Source organism: Taeniopygia guttata, chromosome 36, assembly GCF_048771995.1.
Source record: "Taeniopygia guttata chromosome 36, bTaeGut7.mat, whole genome shotgun sequence".
In the NCBI taxonomy this organism is placed as follows: domain Eukaryota; kingdom Metazoa; phylum Chordata; class Aves; order Passeriformes; family Estrildidae; genus Taeniopygia; species Taeniopygia guttata.
Window position 1 is genome coordinate 989,223 of NC_133061.1, and position 10,313 is coordinate 999,535.

Consider the following 10,313-nt stretch of genomic DNA (forward strand, 5'->3'; position numbering starts at 1 on the left):
TTTTTTGGGATTTTTAGATTAATATTCGGCAATTTTGGGGGATTTTTGGGGATTTTTTGGGAATTTTTTAGGATTTTTTAGAAGGATTTTTGGGGATTTTTAGAAGAAATTTCGGGAATTTTTTTCGGATTTTTTTGAAGGATTTTAGGGAATTTTTTAGGATTTTTTAAGAATTTTTTGGGGGTTTTTAGGGGGTTTTGGGGGATTTTTAAAGGGTTTTTTAGAAGGATTTTTGGGAATTTTTAAAGGATTTTTAAGGAAAGATTTTTGGGAATTTTGAAAGGATTTTTTAGAAGGAATTTTTGGGAAATTTTACAGATTTTTTAAGAATATTTTGGTGTTTTTAGGGTGTTTTTGGGGATTTTTAATGAATTTTTAGGGAATTTTGGGGGACTTTTTTAGGATTTTTTAGAGGAAATTTTGGGGATTTTTTAGGATTTTTAGAAGGATTTTGGGGATTTTTTAAAGGATTTTTTTGAGAAATTTTTGGGAATTTTTTTCAGAGTTTTTAAGAAATTTTTGGGATTTTTAGGGCGTTTTTGGGGATTTTTTTAGAATTTTTAGGGGAATTTTTGGGGATTTTTTTAGAATTTTTGGGTGATTTTTGCGGAATTTTTTGGGAATTATTAGGGATTTTTGGGGATTTTTGGGGATTTTTAGATTAATGTTTGGGAATTTTAGTGAATTTATGGTGATTGTTTTAGGATATTTAGAAGATTTTTTGGAGAATTTTTGGGAATTTTTTTCGGATTTTTTGAGAAATTTTTTGGATTTCTTAAAAGGAATTTGGGATTTTTTGGATGGAATTTTTGAAAGTTTTGAGAAAGTTTTTGGTGAATTTTGTTGGTTTTTTTTAGGATTTTTGGGGATTTTTAGATTAATGTTTGAAAATTTTGGGGAATTTTTTAGGATTTTAAAAGATTTTTTAGAAGGATTTTTGGGGATTTTTAAAGGATTTTTAGAGGGATTTTTGGGAATTTTTTTCGGATTTTTTAAGAAATTCTTTTGGGGTTTTTAAGGCGTTTTTGGGGATTTTTATCAGATTTTTAGGATTTTTTTAGAATTTTTAGAAGGATTTTTTGGGGATTTTTTAGGATTTTTTAAAGAAATTTTTGGAAATTTTCAGATTTTTTTGGGATTTTTTAAAAGAAATTCTGGGAATTTTGAAGGATTTTTTTAAGAAATTTTTGGGAATTTTTTAAGGATTTTTTGAGAAATTTTGGGAATTTTTTTCAGATTTTTTTCAGAAATCTTTGGGGTTTTTAGGGTGTTTTTGGGGATTTTTGGGGATTTTTCAGGGAGGTTTTGGAAAATTTTACAAATTCGTTTTTCTATTTTTGGGGATTTTTTGGAGAATTTTTAGGGAATTTCTGGGGTATTTTTCAGGATTTGTTGATGATTTTTTGGGAAGTTTTGGGGGATTTTTAGGGGAATTTTAGGGGAAATTTTTTGAGAATTTTGTGGGATTTTTGGGGATTTTTTTAGGCTCTTTTAAAAATTTATTGGGGATTTTTTTAAGGTTTTTTGGGGGATTTTGGGGGGATTTTTGGGGAATTTTTTTGGGATTTTTTGCCATTTTTTTTTAATTTATTTTTGCTGGAATTTTTTTGGGAATTGTTTGGGAATTTGGGGGGAATTTAGAATTTTTAATGATTTTTTTGGGATTTCTTTTGGGGACATTTTTGTGGATATTTTAGGAATTTTTGAGAGATTTTTTTTTAGCTTTAATAAAAATATTTTTGGGAGATTTGGGGGGATTTTAGGGGAATTTTTTAGGAATTTTTATGGAATTTTTAAGGGAATTACTTTGAATTTTTGGGGTTTTTTTGGGGCTCTTTTGAAAATTTATTGGGGGATTTTTAAAGTTTTTTTTGGGGATTTTGGGGAATTTTTTTGGGAGATTTTTGCCAATTTTTTTTTTGATTTTTGGTGGAATTTTTTGGGAATTGTTTGGCAATTTGGGAGGAATTTAGAATTTTTAAGGATTTTTTTGGGATTTCTTTAGGGACATTTTTGTGGATATTTTAGGAATTTTTGAGGGATTTTTTTGGGGATTTTAAAAAAGTTTTTTTGGGAGATTTGGGAGGATTTTAGGGGAATTTTTTAGGAAATTTTATGGAATTTTTAAGGGAATTACTTTGAATTTTTGGGGATTTTTTTGGGCTCTTTTGAAAATTTATTGGGGGATTTTTTAAGGTTTTTTTTTTGGATTTTGGGGGGATTTTTGGGGGAATTTTTTTGGGAATTGTTTGGGAATTTGGGGGGAATTGTTTTAGAATTTTGAAGGATTTTTTTGGGATTTCTTTAGGGACATTTTTGTGGATATTTTAGGAATTTTTGAGGGATTTTTTGGGGATTTAAAAAAATTTTTTTGGGAGATTTGGGGGGATTTTAGGGGATTTTTTTAGGAAATTTTAGGGAATTTTTAAGGGAATTACTTTGAATTTTTGGGGATTTTTTGGGCTCTTTTGAAAATTTATTGGGGGATTTTTTAAGGTTTTTTTTTGGGATTTTGGGGGGATTTTTGGGGATTTTTTTTTGGGAGATTTTTGCCAATTTTTTCTGGATTTTTGGGAGAATTTTTTTGGGAATTATTTTAGAATTTTGAAGGATTTTTTTGGGATTTCTTTAGGGACATTTTTGTGGATATTTTAGGAATTTTTGAGGGATTGATAAAAAAAATTTTGGAAAATTCGGGGCATTTTAGGGGAATTTTTAGGGAATTTTTAGGGAATTCTTAAGGGAATTACTTTGAATTTTTGGGGATTTTTTTGGGCTCTTTTAAAAATTTATTGGGGGATTTTTTTAAGGTTTTTTGGGGGATTTTGGGGATTTTTTTGGGGATTTTTTGCCAATTTTTTTTTTATTTTTGGGGGAATTTTTTGGGAATTGTTTGGGAATTTGGGGGGAATTGTTTTAGAATTTTTGAAGGATTTTTTTGGGATTCCTTTGGGGACATTTTTGTGGATATTTTAGGAATTTTTGAGGGATTTTTAAAAATTTTTTTTGGGAAATTTGGGGGGATTTTTGGAGAATTTTTTAGGAAATTTTATGGAATTTTTAAGGGAATTACTTTGAATTTTTGGGGTTTTTTTGGGGCTCTTTTGAAAATTTATTGGGGGATTTTTTTAAGGTTTTTTGGTGATTTTGGGGAATTTTTTTGGGAAATTTTTGTCAAATTTATTTTTTATTTTCGGGGGAATTTTTTTGGGAATCGTTTGGAATTTGGGGGATTGTTTTAAAATTTTAAAGGATTTTTTTTGGGATTTCTTTGGGGACATTTTTGTGGATATTTTAGGAATTTTTGAGGGATTTTTTTGGGGATTTAAAAGAAAAATTTTTGGGAGATTTGGGGGGATTTTAGGGGAATTTTTTAGGAAATTTTAGGGAATTTTTAAGGGAATTACTTTGATTTTTTTAAGATTTTTTTTGGATTTTTAAAAAATTTTTTGGGACTTTTTGTTGCCATTTGTGTTGAATTTTTTGGGAATTCTGTGAGAATTTTTAGGAGAATTATATTGAATTTTTTGTTATTTTTTTAGTTTTTTTGGGGGAATTTTTAAAATTTTGGGACATTTTTTGGAAAGGATTTTTGTGAAAATTTTTCCAAATTAATTTTGGGTTTTTTCCCGAATTTTTTGGGGTTCTCACCTCCATTTTTTGGGGGTCTTTTGCCGCCTCTTGGATCCATTTTTCCACCGGTTCCCAAAATTTGAGGCCTCCCAGGAGCAGCAGCCGCGCCCCGAGTTGGGCCAGGGACCCTCTGCTGGATGAACTGGGGAGAAAAAATTCCAAAATTCCCAAAATTTCCCAAAATCCCAAAATTTTAGGACAAAATCCCAACTTTTCAGCAAAAAAATCCGATTTTTTAGCCAAAAAAATCCCATTTTTTCACCAAAATTCGCATTTTTTAGTGAAAAAAATCTGATTTTTTGGGGATTAATTCCCCTCATTTTCAGCCCAAAATTACAATTTTTCCCCCAATTTTTGGGTTTAACCAATAATTCCCAATTTTTGCCCAAAAAAATCCAATTTTCATTCCAAATTCTCTTTTTTTCCCCAAAAATCCCAATTTTCACCCAGATTTCTCCTGTTTTTCCCCAAATTCCCCATATTTTACCCAAAATTCTGATTTTTAATAAAAAAACTCCAATTTTCACCCCCAAATCCCCATTTTTTACCAAATTTTTCACCAAACTTCCATTTCTCAGTCAAAAAAAATCCACATTTTTCACCCAAATTCCCACTTTTTTCCCCAAAATTCCCATTTTTCCCTTCCAAAATCCTGAATTTTCACAAAATTCCCAATATTCTCCCCAAAAATCCCCACTTTTCCCAAAATTCCCAATTTTCAACCCAAAATCCCCAATTTCCCCATAAAATCCCCCAATTTTTCCCAAAAATCCCAAATTTTCTGCAAAAAATCCCCAATTTTCAGCCCAAAATTCCCAATTTTCAGCCCAAAATCCCCAAATTTTTTTCCCAAAATCCCAAATTTTTCCCCCATTTTTCTCCAGCCCCTCCCCCCTCCACGTTTCTCCCCAAAATGTCCCAAATTTTGGGGAAAATTTGGGGAAATTTTGGGAATTTTGGGGAATTTTTCACTCACTCCGTCTCCCGTTCCAAAGCCTCGACCAAGACATGAGGGAGCCTAAAAAGGGGCGGGGCCACAATTAACCACGCCCCCTCATTAGCATATTCAATCAGTCCTCATTAATTCAATTTATGGACAAGCCACGCCCCCTCCCATTGAATTCAATTGGGGTTAAGCCACGCCCACTTTCCCGCAAGCCACGCCCCCTCCCATTGATTTCAATTGGGCTTAAACCACGCCCACTCTCCAACAAGCCACGCCCCCTCCCATTGATTTCAATTGGGCTTAAACCCCGCCCACTTTTTAACAAGCCACGCCCCCTCCCATTGATTTCAATTGGGGTTAAACCACGCCCAGTTTCCCTCAAGCCACGCCCCCTCCCATTGGTTTCAATTGGGGTTTAGACCACGCCCACTTTCCCACAAGCCACGCCCCCTCCCATTGATCCCAATGGGGCTCAGGCCACGCCCACCTGTCAATCAACTCTGAGGGGAATTTCCGGAGGCGCCTCCGGAGCAGAACCGCGGCCAAATGTCGGATCTGGGAGCCCCAAAATCCCCAAAATTCAACCCAAAATTCACCCGGAAACCCCAAAATCCACCTGGGAACCCCAAAATCCAGATGAGAGCCCCAAAATTACCAAAATTTACCCTCAAATCTCCCAAATTCACCCCAAAATACCCCAAATTCACCCCAAAATTCCCTTATTTTACCTCAAAATTCCGCCCAAAATTCCTCCCCCAAATCCCCTCAGGACCCCCCAAATTTTCCCGAAATCCCAAAAATTTCCCCCAAAATTTCCCCAAATTCCACCGAAATCCCAAAAATTCCCCCAAATTTCCACAAAATTCCCCAAAACGTCCCAAATTCACCCGAAAATCCACAAATTTCCCCCAAATCCCCCCAAAACTTCCCAAATTCACCCCAAAATCCCCCAAATTTCCCCCAAAACACCAAATTTCCCCCCAAATCCCCCCTAAAATCCCCAAAATTCCACCAAATTATCAAAATTCCACCAAAAATCCCCCAAAATCCCCCAAATTTCCACAAAATTCCCCAAAACTTCCCAAACTTCCCCCTAAAATCCCCAAATTTCCCTCAAATCCCCCCAAAACTTCCCAAATTCACCCCAAAATCCCCCAAATTCCCCCAAAACCGCAAATTTCCCCAAAATCCCCCCTAAAATCCCCCAAATTCCACCAAATTACAAAAATTCCACCAAAAATCCCCAAATTCCCCCCAAATTTCAGCCACCCCCCAGAATTCCCAAAATTCCTGCCAAAATCCCCCAAATTTCCCCCAAAATCCCCCTTAAAATCCCCAAAATCCCCCCAAATTTACCCCAATATCCCCCAAGTTCCCCCAAAACTCCCAAATTTCCCCCAAAATCCCCCTAAAATCCCCAAAATTCCACCAAATTATCAAAATTCCACCAAAAATCCCCAAAATCCCCCCAAATTTCAGCCACCCCCCCAGAATTCCAAAACTTCCTGCAAAAATTACCCAAATTTCCCCCAAAATTCCCCCCAAATCCCCAAAATTCCCCCAAAATCCTCAAAATTTCCTCCAAATTCCCCCAAAATCCCAAAATTTCCCTCAAAATTCCCCCAAAATCCCCTCAGGTCCCCCCATAATCCCCGAAAATCCCAAAATTTTCCCCAAATTTCCCCAAAAATCCTCAAAATTTCCCCCAAAACTTCAAAAATCCCAAAATTTCCCTCAAAATTCCCTAAAAATCCCCCAAATTCCCCCAAAATCCCCTCAGGTCCCCCCAAATCCCCCTAAAATCCCAAAATTTCCCCCAAAATCCCCAAAATCACCCCAAATTTCCCCCAAAATTCCCCTAAAATCCCAAAATTTCCCCCAAAATTCCCCAAAAATCCTCAAAATTTTCCCCAAAATCCCCAAAATTTCCCCCAAAATTCCCCAAAATTTCCCCCAAAATCCCAAAATTTTTCCCAAAACTCCCACAAAAATCCCCCAAAATTTCCCCCAAAATCCCCTCAAGACCCCCCAAAGTCCCCTCAGGTTCCCCCATAATCCCCTAAAATCCCAAAAATTCCCCCAAAAATCCCCAAAATTCCCCTAAAAATCCCCCCAAAACTTCCCCAAAATCCCCTCAGATCCCACCAAAATCCCCTAAAATACCAAAATTTCCCCCAAAATTCAAAAAAAATCCCCAAAATTCCCCCCAAAATCCCCTCAAGACCCCCCAAAGTCTCTTCAGGTCCCCCCAAAATCCCCTAAAATCCCAAAATTCCCCCCAAAATTCCCCCCAAAATCCCCTCAGGTCCCCCCAAAATCCCCTAAAACCCCAAAATTCCCTCAAAATTCCCCTAAAACCTCAAAATTCCCCCAAAATCCCCAAATTTCCCCCAAAATTCCCCAAAAATCCTCAAAATTTCCCCCAGAAATTCCTAAAATCCCAAAATTCCTTCCAAAATTCCCCTAAAATCCCCAAAATTCCCCCAAATTTCCACAAAATCCCCCCAAAACTTCCCAAATTCACCCCAAAATCCCCAAATTTCCCCCAAAATCCCCCCAAAACTTCTAAAATCCCAAAATTCCCCTCAAAATTCCCCTAAAATCCCAAAATTCCCCCAAAATCCCCAAAAATCCCCCCAAGATTTCCTCAGGCCCCCCCAAAATTCCCAAAATTTCCCCCAAAACTTCCGCCAAAATCCCCTCAGGTCCCCCCAAAATCCCCTAAAATCCCAAAATTCCCCCCAAAATACCAAAACTTTCCCCAAAAATCCCCCAAATTTCCCAAAAATCCCCCCAAATCCCCCCCAAAATCCCCTAAAATCCCAAAATTCCCCCAAAAATCTCAAATAATCCCCAAAAATCCCCAAAATTCCCCCAAAAATCCCCAAAATGTCCCCAAAATTTCCCCCAAAATTCCCCTAAAATCCCAAAATTTCCCCCAAAAATCCCCAAAATTTCCCAAATTTCCCCCAAAATTCCCCCAAAATCCCAAAAATTCCCCTCAAAATCTCTTCAAGACCCCCCAAAGTCTCCTCAGGTCCCCCCAAAATCCCCAAAATTTTCCCCAAAATCCCCAAAATTCCCCAAAATTTCCCCCAAATTTCCCCCCAAAATCCCCAAATGTCCCACAAAATCCCCTCAAGACCCCCCAAAATCTCCTAAAATCCCAAAATTCCCCCCAAAATTCCCAAAAATCCCCCAAAAATCCCCAAAATTCCACCAAAATTTCCCCCAAAATCCCCTAAAATCCCAAAATTTCCCCCAAATTTCTCCAAAAATCCTCAAAAATTCCCCAAAATTCCCCCAAATTTCCCAAAAAATTTTTCAAAAATCCTCAAATTCCCCCCAAAATTCCCCTAAAATGCCAAAAATTCCCTCAAAATTCCCCTAAAATCCCAAAATTCCCCTAAAATCCCAAAATTTCCCCAAAAAATCCCCAAAATTCCCCCCAAATTCCCCCAAAAGCCCCAAAAATCCCCAAAATTCCCAAAATTTTCCCTCAAAATTTCCCCCAAAATCCCGTCAGGTCCCCCCAAAATCCCCTAAAATCCCAAAATTCCCCCCAAAATCCCCAAAATTTCCCCCAAATTTCCCCAAAAATCCCCAAAATTCCCCCCAAAATCCCCAAAATTCCCTCCAAAATCCCCTCAAGATCCCCCAAAATTCCCCTAAAATCCCAAAAATTTCCCCAAATTACCCCAAAATTCCCCAAAATCCCCAAAATTCCCCCAAAAATCCTCAAAATTTCCCCCAAAATCCCCTAAAATCCCCAAAATCCCCCCTAAAATCCCAAAATTTCCCAAAATTCCCCCAAAATTTCCCCCAAATTTCCCCCAAAATCCCCCCGAAATCCCCAAAATTTCCCTCAAAATTCCCCCAAAATTTCCCCAAAATCCCCAAAATTCCCCCCAAATCCCCCCCAAAATTCCCTAAAAATCCCCCAAATTTCCCCCAAAATCCCCTAAAATCTAAAATTTTCCTCCAAAATTCCCCAAAATCCCAAAATTTCCCCCAAAATTCCCCCCAAAATCCCCAAATTTTCCCCCAAAATCACCAAAATTTCCCTCAAAATTCCCCTTAAATCCCAAAATTTCCCCCAAAATCTCCAAAAATCCTCAAAATTCCCCCAAAATCCCCTAAAATCCCAAAATTTCCCCAAAATTCCCCAAATTTCCCCAAATTTCCCCAAAATCCCCAAAATTCCCCCCAAAATCCCCAAATTTCCCCCAAAATTCACCCAAAATCCCCAAAAGTTCCCCCAAAATTCCCCCCAAATCCCTCCAAAATCCCCTCAAGACCCCCCAAAATCCCCTCAGGACCCCCAAAATCCCCAAAATTTCCCCCAAAAATCCCCAAAACTTCCCCCAATTTTCCCCAAAACCCCCAAAATTCCCCCAAAATTCTCAAAATTTCCCCCAAATCTTCTAAAATCCCAAAATTTCCCCCAAAATCCCCTCAAGAACCCCCTTAAAATCTCCTCAGGCCCCCACAAATCCCCTCAGACCCCCCAAAATATCCGCCAAAATCCCCCCAAAGCTTCTAAAACCCCCAAAATTGCCCCCAAATCCCCCAAATTTCCCTCAAAATTCCCCTAAAATCCCAAAATTTCCCCCAAAATTCCCCAAAATCCCCCCCAAAATCCCCTCATGACCTCCCAAAGTCCCCTCAGGACCCCCCAAAATCCCCCGAAAATCCCCTCAAGACCCCCCAAAATCCCAAAATTTCCCCCAAAATCCCCTAAAATCCCAAAATTCCCCCCAAATTCCCCCCAAAATCCCAAAATTTTCCCCAAAATCCCCCCAAAATCCCCGCAGGTCTCCCCAAAATCCCATTAAATCCCAAAACTTCCGCCAAAATCCCCCCAAACCCCCCCAAAACTTCTAAAATCCCCAAATTTCCCTCAAAATCCCCAAAAATCCCCAAAATTCCCCCAAATTTCCACAAAATCCCCCAAAAACTTCCCAAAATTCCCCCCAAAATCCCCTCAAGGCCGCCCAAACTCCCCTCAGGCCCCCCCCATAATCCCTAAATTTCCCCCAAAATTCCCCCAAAATCCCCAAAATTCCCGAAAATTTCCCCAAAATTTCCCCGAAAACTCCCCAAAATCCCAAAATTCCCCCCAAATTTCCCCAAAATTTCCCAAAATTCCCCCAAAATCCCCAAACCCCCTTCACCTGCGGCCTCTCCGCTCCCCTCAGCACCTCCGCGAGCGCCTCGGGCCCGTCCGGCTCCATCAGCGCCTCCCGCAGCCGCTCCGAGGCCTGAAAAACACCCCAAACCTCACCTAAACCCCCCAAAACCCCCAAATTCCCCCAAATCCGCCCAAATTTGCCCAAAATTGCCAAAACCTGACGGATTTTTGCGCTGTCGGGCTCCAGGAGCTCCTCAAGGAGCTGCTCCAATGTGGCCGCCGCCATTTTAGGCGAAACGGAAGCGGCCATTTTGGTTACGGAAAAAGAGCGGAAGTGGGGTAGAGCGCCGCCGGAAGTGGGCGTGGTTAAAGCCGCTCTGGTCTTCTTGGAGGACTTCTCGATGGTTCTTAAAGCGGTAATGGAGGGTGGGGACCGCTCTTAAAGGGGCGATGCTTGAAAAAAGCGATTTTGGGGTAAAAATCGACGGATTTTGGTAAAATTAGGTCGGTTTGGGGATAAAAATGAATAATTTGGGGTGAGAAGTAGGAGGATTGAGGGTGAAAGGGTTTTTTTTGAGGGAAAAAGGTGAGTTTGGGGTGAAA

General features: G+C 38.9%; 1 protein-coding gene across 3 annotated transcripts in view; it reads right to left on the bottom strand.

Annotated features, from left to right (window-relative positions):
• The window catches only part of IPO4 (importin 4), a 62,843-nt gene extending 52,765 nt beyond the window's left edge, over nucleotides 1-10,078 (bottom strand). For all 3 annotated transcript variants that reach the window (XM_072921242.1, XM_072921241.1, XM_072921239.1), the window contains exons 1-5: nucleotides 9,928-10,078; nucleotides 9,754-9,840; nucleotides 5,067-5,134; nucleotides 4,610-4,651; nucleotides 3,652-3,775 (exon numbers count right to left, since the gene is read on the bottom strand). In XM_072921242.1, coding sequence (XP_072777343.1) covers nucleotides 3,652-3,775; nucleotides 4,610-4,651; nucleotides 5,067-5,134; nucleotides 9,754-9,840; nucleotides 9,928-10,020 — 414 coding nt within the window. In that variant the 5' untranslated portion in view covers nucleotides 10,021-10,078. The remainder of the gene's footprint in view (nucleotides 1-3,651; nucleotides 3,776-4,609; nucleotides 4,652-5,066; nucleotides 5,135-9,753; nucleotides 9,841-9,927) is intronic.
• Between the last annotated feature and the right edge of the window lie 235 nt (nucleotides 10,079-10,313).